Raw genomic sequence first — 10,539 nt, 5'->3', positions numbered from 1 at the left:
GGAAGAATATCAAAACTAGTATCAGCATTAAATAAACAATTAACTGTAGGGAGTAGATAGATAGATAGATAGATAGATAGATAGATAGATAGATAGATAGATAGATAGATAGATAGATAGATAGATAGATAGATAATTCAGCTTTTGGCTTGTGCATGAAAGTTTTTCGTCTGTTTATGTGTATACATTCCAAATTTAAATTAAAACATTTAAGTGTTATTTGGAGTTCATATTTTAGCTTCCATTCATTTTGTAATCTGACAACATATATGCCAAACAGTGGGACCCGGTATAAATAAACACATGTAAACTGATCCGTCTTTAAATATTCATTCATAGCTACAGTTCAGCATAAATGGAAAAAATACAAAGGAAATAAAGAAAAAGGTCCATTGTTGTTGTTTGGGTTGTTGCCAGCACTTTATGAAGGGCTGGTGAAGGGTTTGATGAGACCAAGATCCATAGCTTTGACCAGGCATGCACGTGCCACATCGATGGCCTCCTGCCTCTTGGGATTGTCCGCCGCCTTGCCAATCACTGAGAGGATTTCCAGCATCTCACTCTCGATCAGCTTCTTGGCCAGCTCACTGTCATCTGAGTTGAGCATGTTGTAGACAATCACAAGGCCACGGTGCTGGATATTAGGATTGGTATGGAGACATAACCTCTGCAGGATCTCAAGCCACTGGGTGGTCTGTTGGGAGAGATCAGTGACTCAATCAGTGACACAGTGACGCAGTAAAGTATGTGAATGATGAATTAAAAATGTCACATGCTGCTTTAAACTTGGTCGTTTAGACATTTTGCAGCTGCACTTACACTTGCAGTTCTAAACAGTGGAGTCTATGGCTTAAAATGAGGGTTTGAGTAAGTTACTTTTTGTGTATGAATTTTAATTTTCCTTTTGAAGGGGATCTCCACTGATTTTACACATGACCATCAGTTTAGTAGCCACAAGGAGCAACTCTCTGCTTGTAAAAAATGTCATCTGTGGTTTTGCCACTGAAGATGCCATTCCAATATCACCCCCATTATTTCAACTTGACAAATTTGAAACAGCCTGTAGTACAAACTGGGGCTGTGGAGTTTAAAATACAGGCAGTGATGGTAATGAAAATATGCTATTGAGTTGCATTATGGGAAGTGCAGGATCCACTGTTTTTGGAGGCTCACCAATAGGGACTCAAAGTCTGCCTCCATTTTGACCATTTTACTGCGTCCACTTCTCTGTTAAATCACAGCTGTCATGGTAAAGTAACACTTTCAAAACCAAACATAACCTCAGCTACAATATCATAGGGCTGTGTTGAAACCAGCTGCTGATTTTAGCCAATTTTTTGAGATACCAATAAAAATGCATGACATGCTCCCAAGTATTACAAACGTTAGCGCACTACAGAAAAATAATAATTTTTGTAATCCCTTGTTTCATGTAATGTATTCAGTGGCACAAAGATTGATATGTGGTACACCAAGGTGCATTTTATCTCTTGCCACAAAACATGGATAATGCTGCACTGCGTGATGCCCTTAACATAACAGCCAGGAGGGTAAAGCATCAGTGTCTTAGTTTTTCCTTTTTACATCACATTCAAAGTCAAATTCAACCTAAAGCTTCAGTCCTTTAGTATGGTTCAAAATTCAGCTGGGTATATGGGAAATGCAGAAGTGAGCTGGATGGTAACTAGGTGTCATAAAGGTTAGCAGGTGTTTTCCACAGAGCCATGTTGTGCTATGTGTCGTCCAGGTTATTTGCTCCTGTTGCATCTACCAGGTAGCATAAGTTATCAGTTCCTGAGGGAAAGCTAACCAGGGGATTTATGGGCATTTTTCATAGTGGGGCACACATGCCTTTGAAACAGACTCTGATGTGACACTTTAATTCATATTCCACGCTAAAAACAGGAGTGAACACTGTTGTACATACCACCCGGGTCAGTTTGAGGCAGAGCTTCTTCTGAGCAGCAGTGAGCATGGCTAGAGCTCCACCTGCGGCTACCTGAAGATTGTCGTCATCCTCGCCACATAGCAGCACCAGCAGCTTCAATTTATCATTGCCATCTTCCAGGTAACGATCTTGGACCTCAACACACAGAGATCAAATTTTCAAGTTTGACATGTTGACTATGCATCATCAGTTATTATGTGAAGATTTTAGCTGCTTGTCTGTTCTCACCTCTTTACATGTAATGAGGTTGCACATGCATTCAGTGGCAGCCTGTCTGATCTGGTCGTGCTCCTCAAACATGTAGTTCTCAATCTCTGGCAGAGCTTTCTCTTTAACAATCTTTGCTCTAGAAAATAGATCACATGTGTAGGATAAGTTGAACACCCACAACAAGGCAAGACCTGAAAGCTATATTGAGGTCACTTTGGAGGAATGAGCTGTTAAGTATCACTGTGACCATAATATCATGTGAAAGATGTAACCTTAGTTTTTCACTGTAACCAGCGAAGTTGGTGAGGCCTTTCAGAGCTTCAAAGTTCTGCATTCCATCCCTCTCTGTGTGGAGGAGGCTAATTAAAGGCCGCACCACCTCATACACCTGTTAACCAAGAAACAGCTGAAATGAGAATTTTAAGTCTTTTGTTGACCTGTTGCAAGGTAAACACCAGAGCAACAGACTGAACTCTGCAGGGGAGGAACAAACAAGATTAATTATCACTATAATAATGATAATAATGTCAACCACCAAAAGACTATCACAGCAATCAGAAACACAAGTTATGCATCATCTTCTAGCATATAGAGAGACAGAGAAAAATAGAGGCAAAAACAGGAAATGTCAAAAATCAAAGACAAGTATTGTATAGAAGTTACGCATCTAGTGAGGGGAATAGGAAAATGTGGTGACTCAGTAAATTTCCATTCCCCTTACCTCACTATCATAGCAAATGTGACCTCCACAGAATTAATCACTACTAAGCAGTTACTGTTGTATGTCTTACCCTCTCCCCAGGGAAGGCGATTTCTGGGTTAGAAATAGCTGCAATCTTGGCAAGGACATGGCTGGCCTTCACCTTTCCAGCATCGGTCCCTTCCAGAGCAAGGGGTATCAAAGCCTGAAGGAATAGAAACAGTTTTTATTTATATAACAGTAGTGAGCAACAGTGGTGATACTACCGTTTGCAAGAACTAGTTTGTCTGGTTAATAGCAGCGCAAAATATTTAAGTTCACTCCACCCTTCTGTTGTTGAAAGTTTCTCTGAAAATACTCACCTTTCCCCCACCTTGGGCTATAATAGTACCACGATCCTTGGGATCCTCTGATAATGCCAAGAAAACCCTAATGATAAAAAAAAGAAAATAGGCTCCACAATAATATATTTTCAAGCAAGGTTGCAGTTTAAGGAGGCATTTACGAGAAATTGGATGTATTTAGTTTTTAGCTGGGATTTCCAGTTTTTTCACAATGACTTTGATGACACAAAAGAATGGTTTATCATCATTTCGCCATGAGGTGCTTCTCCCACCTTGCTAACATCTCTTTGGTCTGGTCGGTCAGGATGGCGTTGTCTGCTTTGACCATAACAGCAAGAGCTGATGTGACACCAGCCTTCAGCAACCTTTTGACTCTCTTCTCAATAAAGTCCTTCTTGTCCTGAGAAAAGAGAGTGTGCAAAGTGTGTGTATGCATGCATATCTGTCAAAATATCCTGCTCTGCCTACGTCAGTTTAAATATTGTTGTCTGCTGTCTTAGAGAGTATTTCAGCTTCACTCCCTTTCTCTTTTACCTTAGGATGTTGCTCAGGCACATGTTGCTTGGAGAACTTGGCTAGCTGGACCAGTTCAGGGATGATTTCCTTCTTATCATAGCAATTGGTGCAGTTAACCAGGATGCAAGCTACTGCATATAAGATTGTCTTATCCGTAGACTAAAAATAAAGAGAAAGGAGAGATGTTATTTCCAATTGATAATCAGATATACTGTATGTTTCTTTCTGACTGTTATTTCTGTACCTTGGCCAGTTCAAACATGGCTTTCATGGCAGGCTCATCCTCAACAAAGTCATCTTTCACGTCAGCATCATTAGTCAGATAAGCAAGACCCTCGATAGCCCATTTCCTTGTTTTGGTATCAATCTGGGGATTACAGAGCCACCTGGGGTAAAAGAAGGAAACATTTACCAGCAAGTGTGTCTAGCGATGATTTAAAATAGTAGGATTGCAAGGTACATTGGCATTCTGTTACTATATATACCTAAGGAATTAAATCCATTCAACATTTTGTATCAAAATTAGACAATAACTAATTATGTGTTTAGCATATACTGTTACCACTATCAGTTTTCTCAAAGCTTTTCTACATATTGTCATTTTTGCTTTATTATGTATGATGACCTGCTAAATTCCAGAGCAGTCATTTCTATGCATGATTACTCACTTTCTGCACTGCTTGGCCAGCTTCTCCGTGGAGCCCTCAGCAAACTGCCTTAAACTATAATCATCGCCTCCGGCTGAACCCAGTTTACAGAGACCCTGCAGAGGACATGGCCACGAGTTATGTAGTCTAATCAAACTTATTCATATTCTTTCGCTAAAGTCAACAACAGAAATTTGTGCCCAGTGTAGCTGAGCAACCATAGCTGCTAACTATGTTTTTTCCTTCCTGTACTGTATTGTGCTATTTATACTACTAACTGCGGGTTTTCGCAGTGTGTGTGGGCTGTGGTAAAAAAAACATTTTTGGTTTTTGTGTTTTTGAATTATAAAGTTTTGCTATCTTCTATTCTTTCCTAGACACACTCACCACCAGCGCACGTATTTTAATTTTCTCATTGTTGGTCTTCTTGTAGATATCCTTGAGCAGTGACACGCCATTAGTAATAATGAAGGAGGCGCGGCTCATCTTTGAGGAGGCATGGATCAGCGCCTCCACAGCAACTGTCTGGTCCACCTCACGTTCTGAGCCACACAGCGCCACCATCATCTCCATGATACCTTGCTGTCCAACTAGGGCGTTACCAACATCAAAAGGGCCCTGCAGCAGCCCCGAGATGGTGTTGACAGCATGAATGGTCTTGTCCATGTTATTGGGGTCAATTTTTGATCTGTAGAAACGGAAGGGAGAACAAGGGGGAAAAAAAAAAATCAAAAGAGATTACATAAATTATTTCAGCTTTGTCTCCATTTGGAAAGTTTTGCCTACAACATCGGTAAATGGGGGATCTCTGGGAACATACTTGATATATTCATTACAAATGTCCCTGAAGTTGGTTCTCTCCGGGTCACATTTGAGATCATCATAGAGCTTGTTGAGGAGCACGCTGGCAATCAGCTGCGTGTTTTCTGTCAAGGGCAGCTGGTCTGGCAGTTCGGGAACCTGACCGCACACCTTGAGGATCTTTTTCAGACCTGGTGAACAAACACATATATGCATATCTAGGTATCTGCTGAATACACCACGTCAGGGAGTCTAGGAGGCAGCAATGGACTGCAGCTCAAATCAAATAAGTGACATGATGCAGCAGTGTGGCTCACCATGATCAATGGTGAAGAGGGTCCTGGTGTGGTCTTTCTCTTTTTTGTCTTTGCGAGGTACATTCTTGGTCAAGAGGTTAAGGGCCTGGTCTCTGCCGTGGCCAGACACCTTCTTACTTGCAACCATCTCCAGCAGCGAGAGCAGAATGGTTTTCAGGTCTTCAGATGCATCTGCAGAGGGACAGATGATGTAAAAGATTGTATGTCTCATTCAATAGTGCTGGGAAAAAATACCAACAATAGCATAGTTGAAGCCATACAGATACACATGATAATTTTGTCTCACCCAAAACCAAGGCCTCTTCTTTCCCATATTCCCTTGTATCTCTACCAGTGAGGGAATCGTTAATGCACTGGAAGAGGTTGCAGGTGGCCAGTGTGATCTCCTCATTGTCAATAGCCATGATGCTGCACATCTTATCAATGCCCACCATGTTAACAATAGCCATGGCCTGTTTAGAGGAGTGAGAAGAAATATAAATTTTTTGAGAAAAAGGCAATACAAATAATATTATCCTTATTTCGAAGCGCATAATATAGACTTCACTTTGCTTTTGCCTTGACTCATTTTCTAAGGCTATGCTCACCCGAGCTTTGTGCCCTGTGCACATTCCTGACAGAGTACGAATGGCAGCCAGGATCATCTCTGGTTTGCCTGTCTCTATCATGTTGAGCAGCAGAGGCACTCCGTTGTTCTGGAAGATTCTCTCTGCTCCGGCGTCTTCTCTTGACAGCACAATCAGGTTGTTGGCAGCCTAGCCATTAAAAGAAAAAGTAGTGCTGTGTAAACCCACAGAATAACTTTGCATACACATCCTTACATTAAAAATGGGAAGTTAGTTCATTCACCAAATTTTTCTTCAAATTACAGAAAATACCCACTTTTTCCCTCTTGTCCTTTTCCATTTCTTCATTGAGGAGAATGTCGAACATGTTCTGTACCCTTGAATCTGTGGAGAATGTTGTTTTGAGCTGTGAAGAAAAAAATGTGAAACTAAGTGAAGCTTTGATCATTTCCTGTAGCAGTAGAGCAACATTGGACAAGTGATACTGGCTTGCCCCAGTCAAATACATTAATTTTGTTTTTGGTTTAGTGTAAATATCTGTCAATATTCCTTTGTATACAAACATTTCATTCCTATCCTACAAGAAAAGAAATCAAAATTATGATATTTTTCAGCCAAAGGATCATTATTAAATACATCTAGCGGTGCTGATTTGATGCTATACATTAGTGAATGCTGGATGCATTTGTGTAAAATGAATCCTGTAGTCTTATACTGTACAGTACGAACTTCTGTGTGTGGGTGTGTTGTTCTGTTTAATGCTGACCTTGGCCTGGATGTCTGCCCCCAGCCTGCGGAGAGTCTCCAGGAAGGTCTTGTTCTTTGGTTCAAGGGTGGCGCATCTCTGCACATCTTTGAAAGCCATATCTAGTTTTCCTAGCTTCTCCAGAGCTTGGCATCGCCGGTACAAAGCTTTAATATCTGCTGCATCCACATCAATTGCTAAAAAGCGGAAGAATCATAATGAGCCTGTGGCTATTCTTTGGTTTGATACTACAACTGGTGTTGGTTAAAATTCTATATTTATTACTCTACCTTTAGATGCATCAGATGCTGCGTTGGCATAGTTTTCCTATGATAAAAAAAGAAACATTTAAATGAAAATGTATTTATCAGAAGAATTACAGTACTTCACCTGGTGCTTGTATGTTCTTCTTTACCCAGCTGCTTACCTTTTTTAGGTAGCATGCAGATCTGTTCCTGTGAATGACAGCCAGCACTTTTTTGTCCTTGCACACCTTGATGGCTTTAGTGTAGCATTCAATGGCCTTGTCAATATCTCCAGCCTGGAAGTGTTTGTTTCCCTCGTCTTTTAACTGGATTGAGTCTCCCATCTGGTAGAGATTGGAATAATCACGTATGAAATATAAAATTAATACACCAGAAAATTTTTGAGTAATTTATGTAAAATCCAAACTGATAGCCAGCACTTATGTCTCATCACTTCTCGTATCTGACAGTATCACCTCAACAGCCAAAGGACAATTTAACAATTTAAGTGTCATCAATCAAATGTACATGTAGTATTTTAACTGTAATAAAGCCACCAAAGTCTTATACCACAGTCACACGTTCAAGCTACAGGTTAAAAACAAATCTGCTGAACAGTTTTACAGCTTTTGTCATTCTAAAGGTAAAAATCATTAGAATAGAAGAATAGAAGCAGTTCAAAACCAATACAGATATACAGGACCCACACTTAATTCACATTCCCCCTGGAGAACAGTAATCATAATCTGTCAGCACAATTATATTATTTAAAACTACTATAGCATCAGAAATATTTTTATTCTCACCATTCTTGCTAATAAGTATCCTGCTGACCTGGGTCTCCTGTAGCAAATGGCCACGCACATGCTATCTCTAACTTAAATGGCCTCCCCTCAGACCTTATTTGGGCATGGTCTTGTACCCCAGTTGGAGCATTGCAACAAATGCCACTTTCCGAATGGACAGACACCATCTCCTCCTGCTCACCTGATAGGCACAGTCTATCCCCCTCTGTATCCTTATCCTAAGTACCCTCTGCATACCTGATTGACGTGCAAAAGGGAAAAAAAAGGTCTCTGTGGAAGTTGTACAGTACCTTTAGGATTGTGTGCTGTGTCTCTTGCTTGATCCTCTTCTACGTTCTTCAGTTTTTTTCTCTACTGTAGATGGTCTGCACCTTCAGCCCCTAGTGTTGGTTGCAAACTTTTTCTGTCTTGTGTAACCTTCCCCCACCAAGACCTCAATTTATATGTATGCTTGATGTCATTGAGGTGGGACAGAACTAAAGTGGACCATCCATGACTCATAGGGGTTAGTTCCAAGCATACAAAAGCCCCTCAAATAACTTTGTAGTAAAGGACATCATAAACCATGATTACATGTGTTGCAACAAATATCCTTCCAGTGTATCTGAATTATCCAAGGCTTTATGAATGAAACAGTTATTTTCGATTAAATAAATTCTGTGAGAGTGACCCCCTCAATGATGGTCTCCTCCTGATAAGGTCTATTTAGGGCACAGACAGCTGAGAACTCACCAGCAAATGCCTGATGTCAAAGTGGCGGGAGGGGGGTTTAAAAGAGTGTGTGTGTATATGGAGACGAGTGGTGGGGGGTTGACAGCTGTAGGACCACAGAGGGACCTGGTAGCTTCTGGAAAGAGAATGATCTTGGGCCACAGGAGTTGGATTTAGATATTTAGTTGTGGTAATTAGGGGAAGGGTTAGGAGTTAGAGGATGCATCACATCAAGAAGGATCCTCATAAATATACAAGTGTGTGTGTGTGTGTGTGTGTGTGTGTGTGTGTGTGTGTGTGTGTGTGTGTGTGTGTGTGTGTGTGTGTGTGTGTGTGTGTGGAGATCGATCCAATTCTGTGGTGAACTGATGTACTGGGTGGTTGTCTCCTGCTCAGTGCATGCTGGGATAGGCTGCAGAACCACAGGGAGTGTAAATAGGAATAAGCATGTGGATATTAATAAAATTATCAGAATGCAACAGATTACAATATAATCCAGAGAAGGGTTATGTTAGGGATGTAATCCCACTGTAGTAGTTGTGACTTCTACACCAGTCAGTATCTGTTATCAGTTTAGGTGAGAGGGGGAAATAACTGATAAAACGTCCTGTTGTGTTTATTGTTACGTGTAGAAACATGTTTCACACTAAATTACATGTTGTACTTTGCAGAGGGTATTTCAAAAAATTCATTACTCATTACTTTCCTTACATTGTGTAATTAACATCACCAGTTTGGTTCCTTTACTTATCAGCCTCATCATCAATGCACATCAAAAAGTCAAAAGATATTTGCTGTATCTTCTTTGTTGAATGCTCAATGGCGGTCTTGCAAGCAAAAAATATGAACAAATAAGAAGAGATATTTGTGGTGTGACAATGTTTTGTTTTTTTGTGTTGACTACACTTCTATCTGGATGATATTTTCAATTAATTTTCACTTTTTTCAATTTAATGTGCAATGGTCCACAGTGGAATAATTTGCGATGCATCTCATTTCTTTCTTTCTTTCTTTTTTTGATCTCTTGCTCCTCAATACTGGTCCTCTCTAACGAGGAAGTGAGGAGCCAATGAGTAGGATGGAATAGAGAGGAGAAAATAGTACAGATCATTTGGAACAGTTAATTTGCACCCCATCATCATTACAGAAGTAAATGGCACTATTCCTAGTGTTAATTGTCTCCCATATTTTGTCACTGATGTCATATGTCTGGTTACAATGATGTCTCACAACCACACACACACCCGCACACAGGCAAAATGTTTGTACCAAATCTGTCCATTGAACATGTATTGAAGGAGGGAAGAAGTTATTCTTGGGCATTGGGATGTATCCTATGTGGGACATTAGAGCCTTGGTGCCACCAAGTGGCATACATCCGTTACAGTAAAAGTGACAATCACACCCTTGTAATTTGGGATTACTGTGCCATACAATGTACAGTGCATACACACTCTTTTACGAGTAAAAGTTGTGCATTAAAATGTATACTTAAGAATACGTTTTATCTGCAAATACTTAAAATATGGTAAATAAAAGTACTCGTTTTGCAGGAGATTTCTCCTTGTTAGCGTTATATTATGATATATATTACTGCTTAACATATTTTAGGGTAGTTTAATCTATAACAATGCATCATATTTTATGGGGGAAGGTTTTGTATGTACAGTGCTAATCTGCAAAGTAGTAACTATAGCTGTTGGGTAAATGTGGTGTAAAAAGTGCAATATTTCCCTCTAAAGTGTACAATAAGTATAAACTGGAAAGACTCAAGAGAATAAATTGGAAATACTAAAGTAAAGTACAAGTATCTTGACTAAATGCACCTGGGCAAATTACTCACTTTCCATCACTGGTGCCATGAATATTAAAAATTCCCAGCTAAGGCACTTTGTACATTATATGTAACAGGCCTACTTTATTATTGTATGTTTCCTCAGTTAACTGGATTTCCTGTTATTAAGAATGTATGGTGGCATGTCT

The 10,539-nt window shown here is 40.0% G+C and overlaps 1 protein-coding gene across 1 annotated transcript; it reads right to left on the bottom strand.

The window, feature by feature from the left end:
- Positions 1–340: 340 nt before the first annotated feature.
- On the bottom strand, positions 341–8,244 carry unc45b (unc-45 myosin chaperone B). The gene is made up of 20 exons (XM_040154294.1): positions 8,136–8,244; positions 7,222–7,383; positions 7,085–7,121; positions 6,816–6,991; positions 6,366–6,455; positions 6,071–6,238; positions 5,770–5,935; positions 5,484–5,654; positions 5,186–5,357; positions 4,753–5,053; positions 4,387–4,481; positions 3,963–4,104; positions 3,737–3,877; positions 3,475–3,602; positions 3,221–3,287; positions 2,950–3,063; positions 2,431–2,546; positions 2,177–2,294; positions 1,928–2,083; positions 341–694 (listed from the first exon to the last, which is right to left on the bottom strand). Exons 2-20 carry the CDS (start codon positions 7,381–7,383, stop codon positions 422–424), a joined length of 2,793 nt encoding a protein of 930 aa, XP_040010228.1. The 5' UTR covers positions 8,136–8,244; the 3' UTR covers positions 341–421.
- Between the last annotated feature and the right edge of the window lie 2,295 nt (positions 8,245–10,539).

The sequence above is a fragment of the Xiphias gladius genome, chromosome 19 (genome assembly GCF_016859285.1).
Source record: "Xiphias gladius isolate SHS-SW01 ecotype Sanya breed wild chromosome 19, ASM1685928v1, whole genome shotgun sequence".
In the NCBI taxonomy this organism is placed as follows: Eukaryota; Metazoa; Chordata; class Actinopteri; order Istiophoriformes; family Xiphiidae; genus Xiphias; species Xiphias gladius.
This window is presented reverse-complemented; position numbering and strand designations above follow the sequence as displayed.

Bases quoted from the DNA above. Each gene is read 5' to 3' on its own strand.
- unc45b (XM_040154294.1), bottom strand. From the start codon at position 7,383: ATGGGAGACTCAATCCAGTTAAAAGACGAGGGAAACAAACACTTCCAG. The intron at 6,992-7,084 runs GTAGAGTAATAA...TCCGCTTTTTAG, and splicing joins AGCATCTGATGCATCTAAAG to CAATTGATGTGGATGCAGCA. The intron at 5,054-5,185 runs GTATGTTCCCAG...CCGTTTCTACAG, and splicing joins ATTTGTAATGAATATATCAA to ATCAAAAATTGACCCCAATA.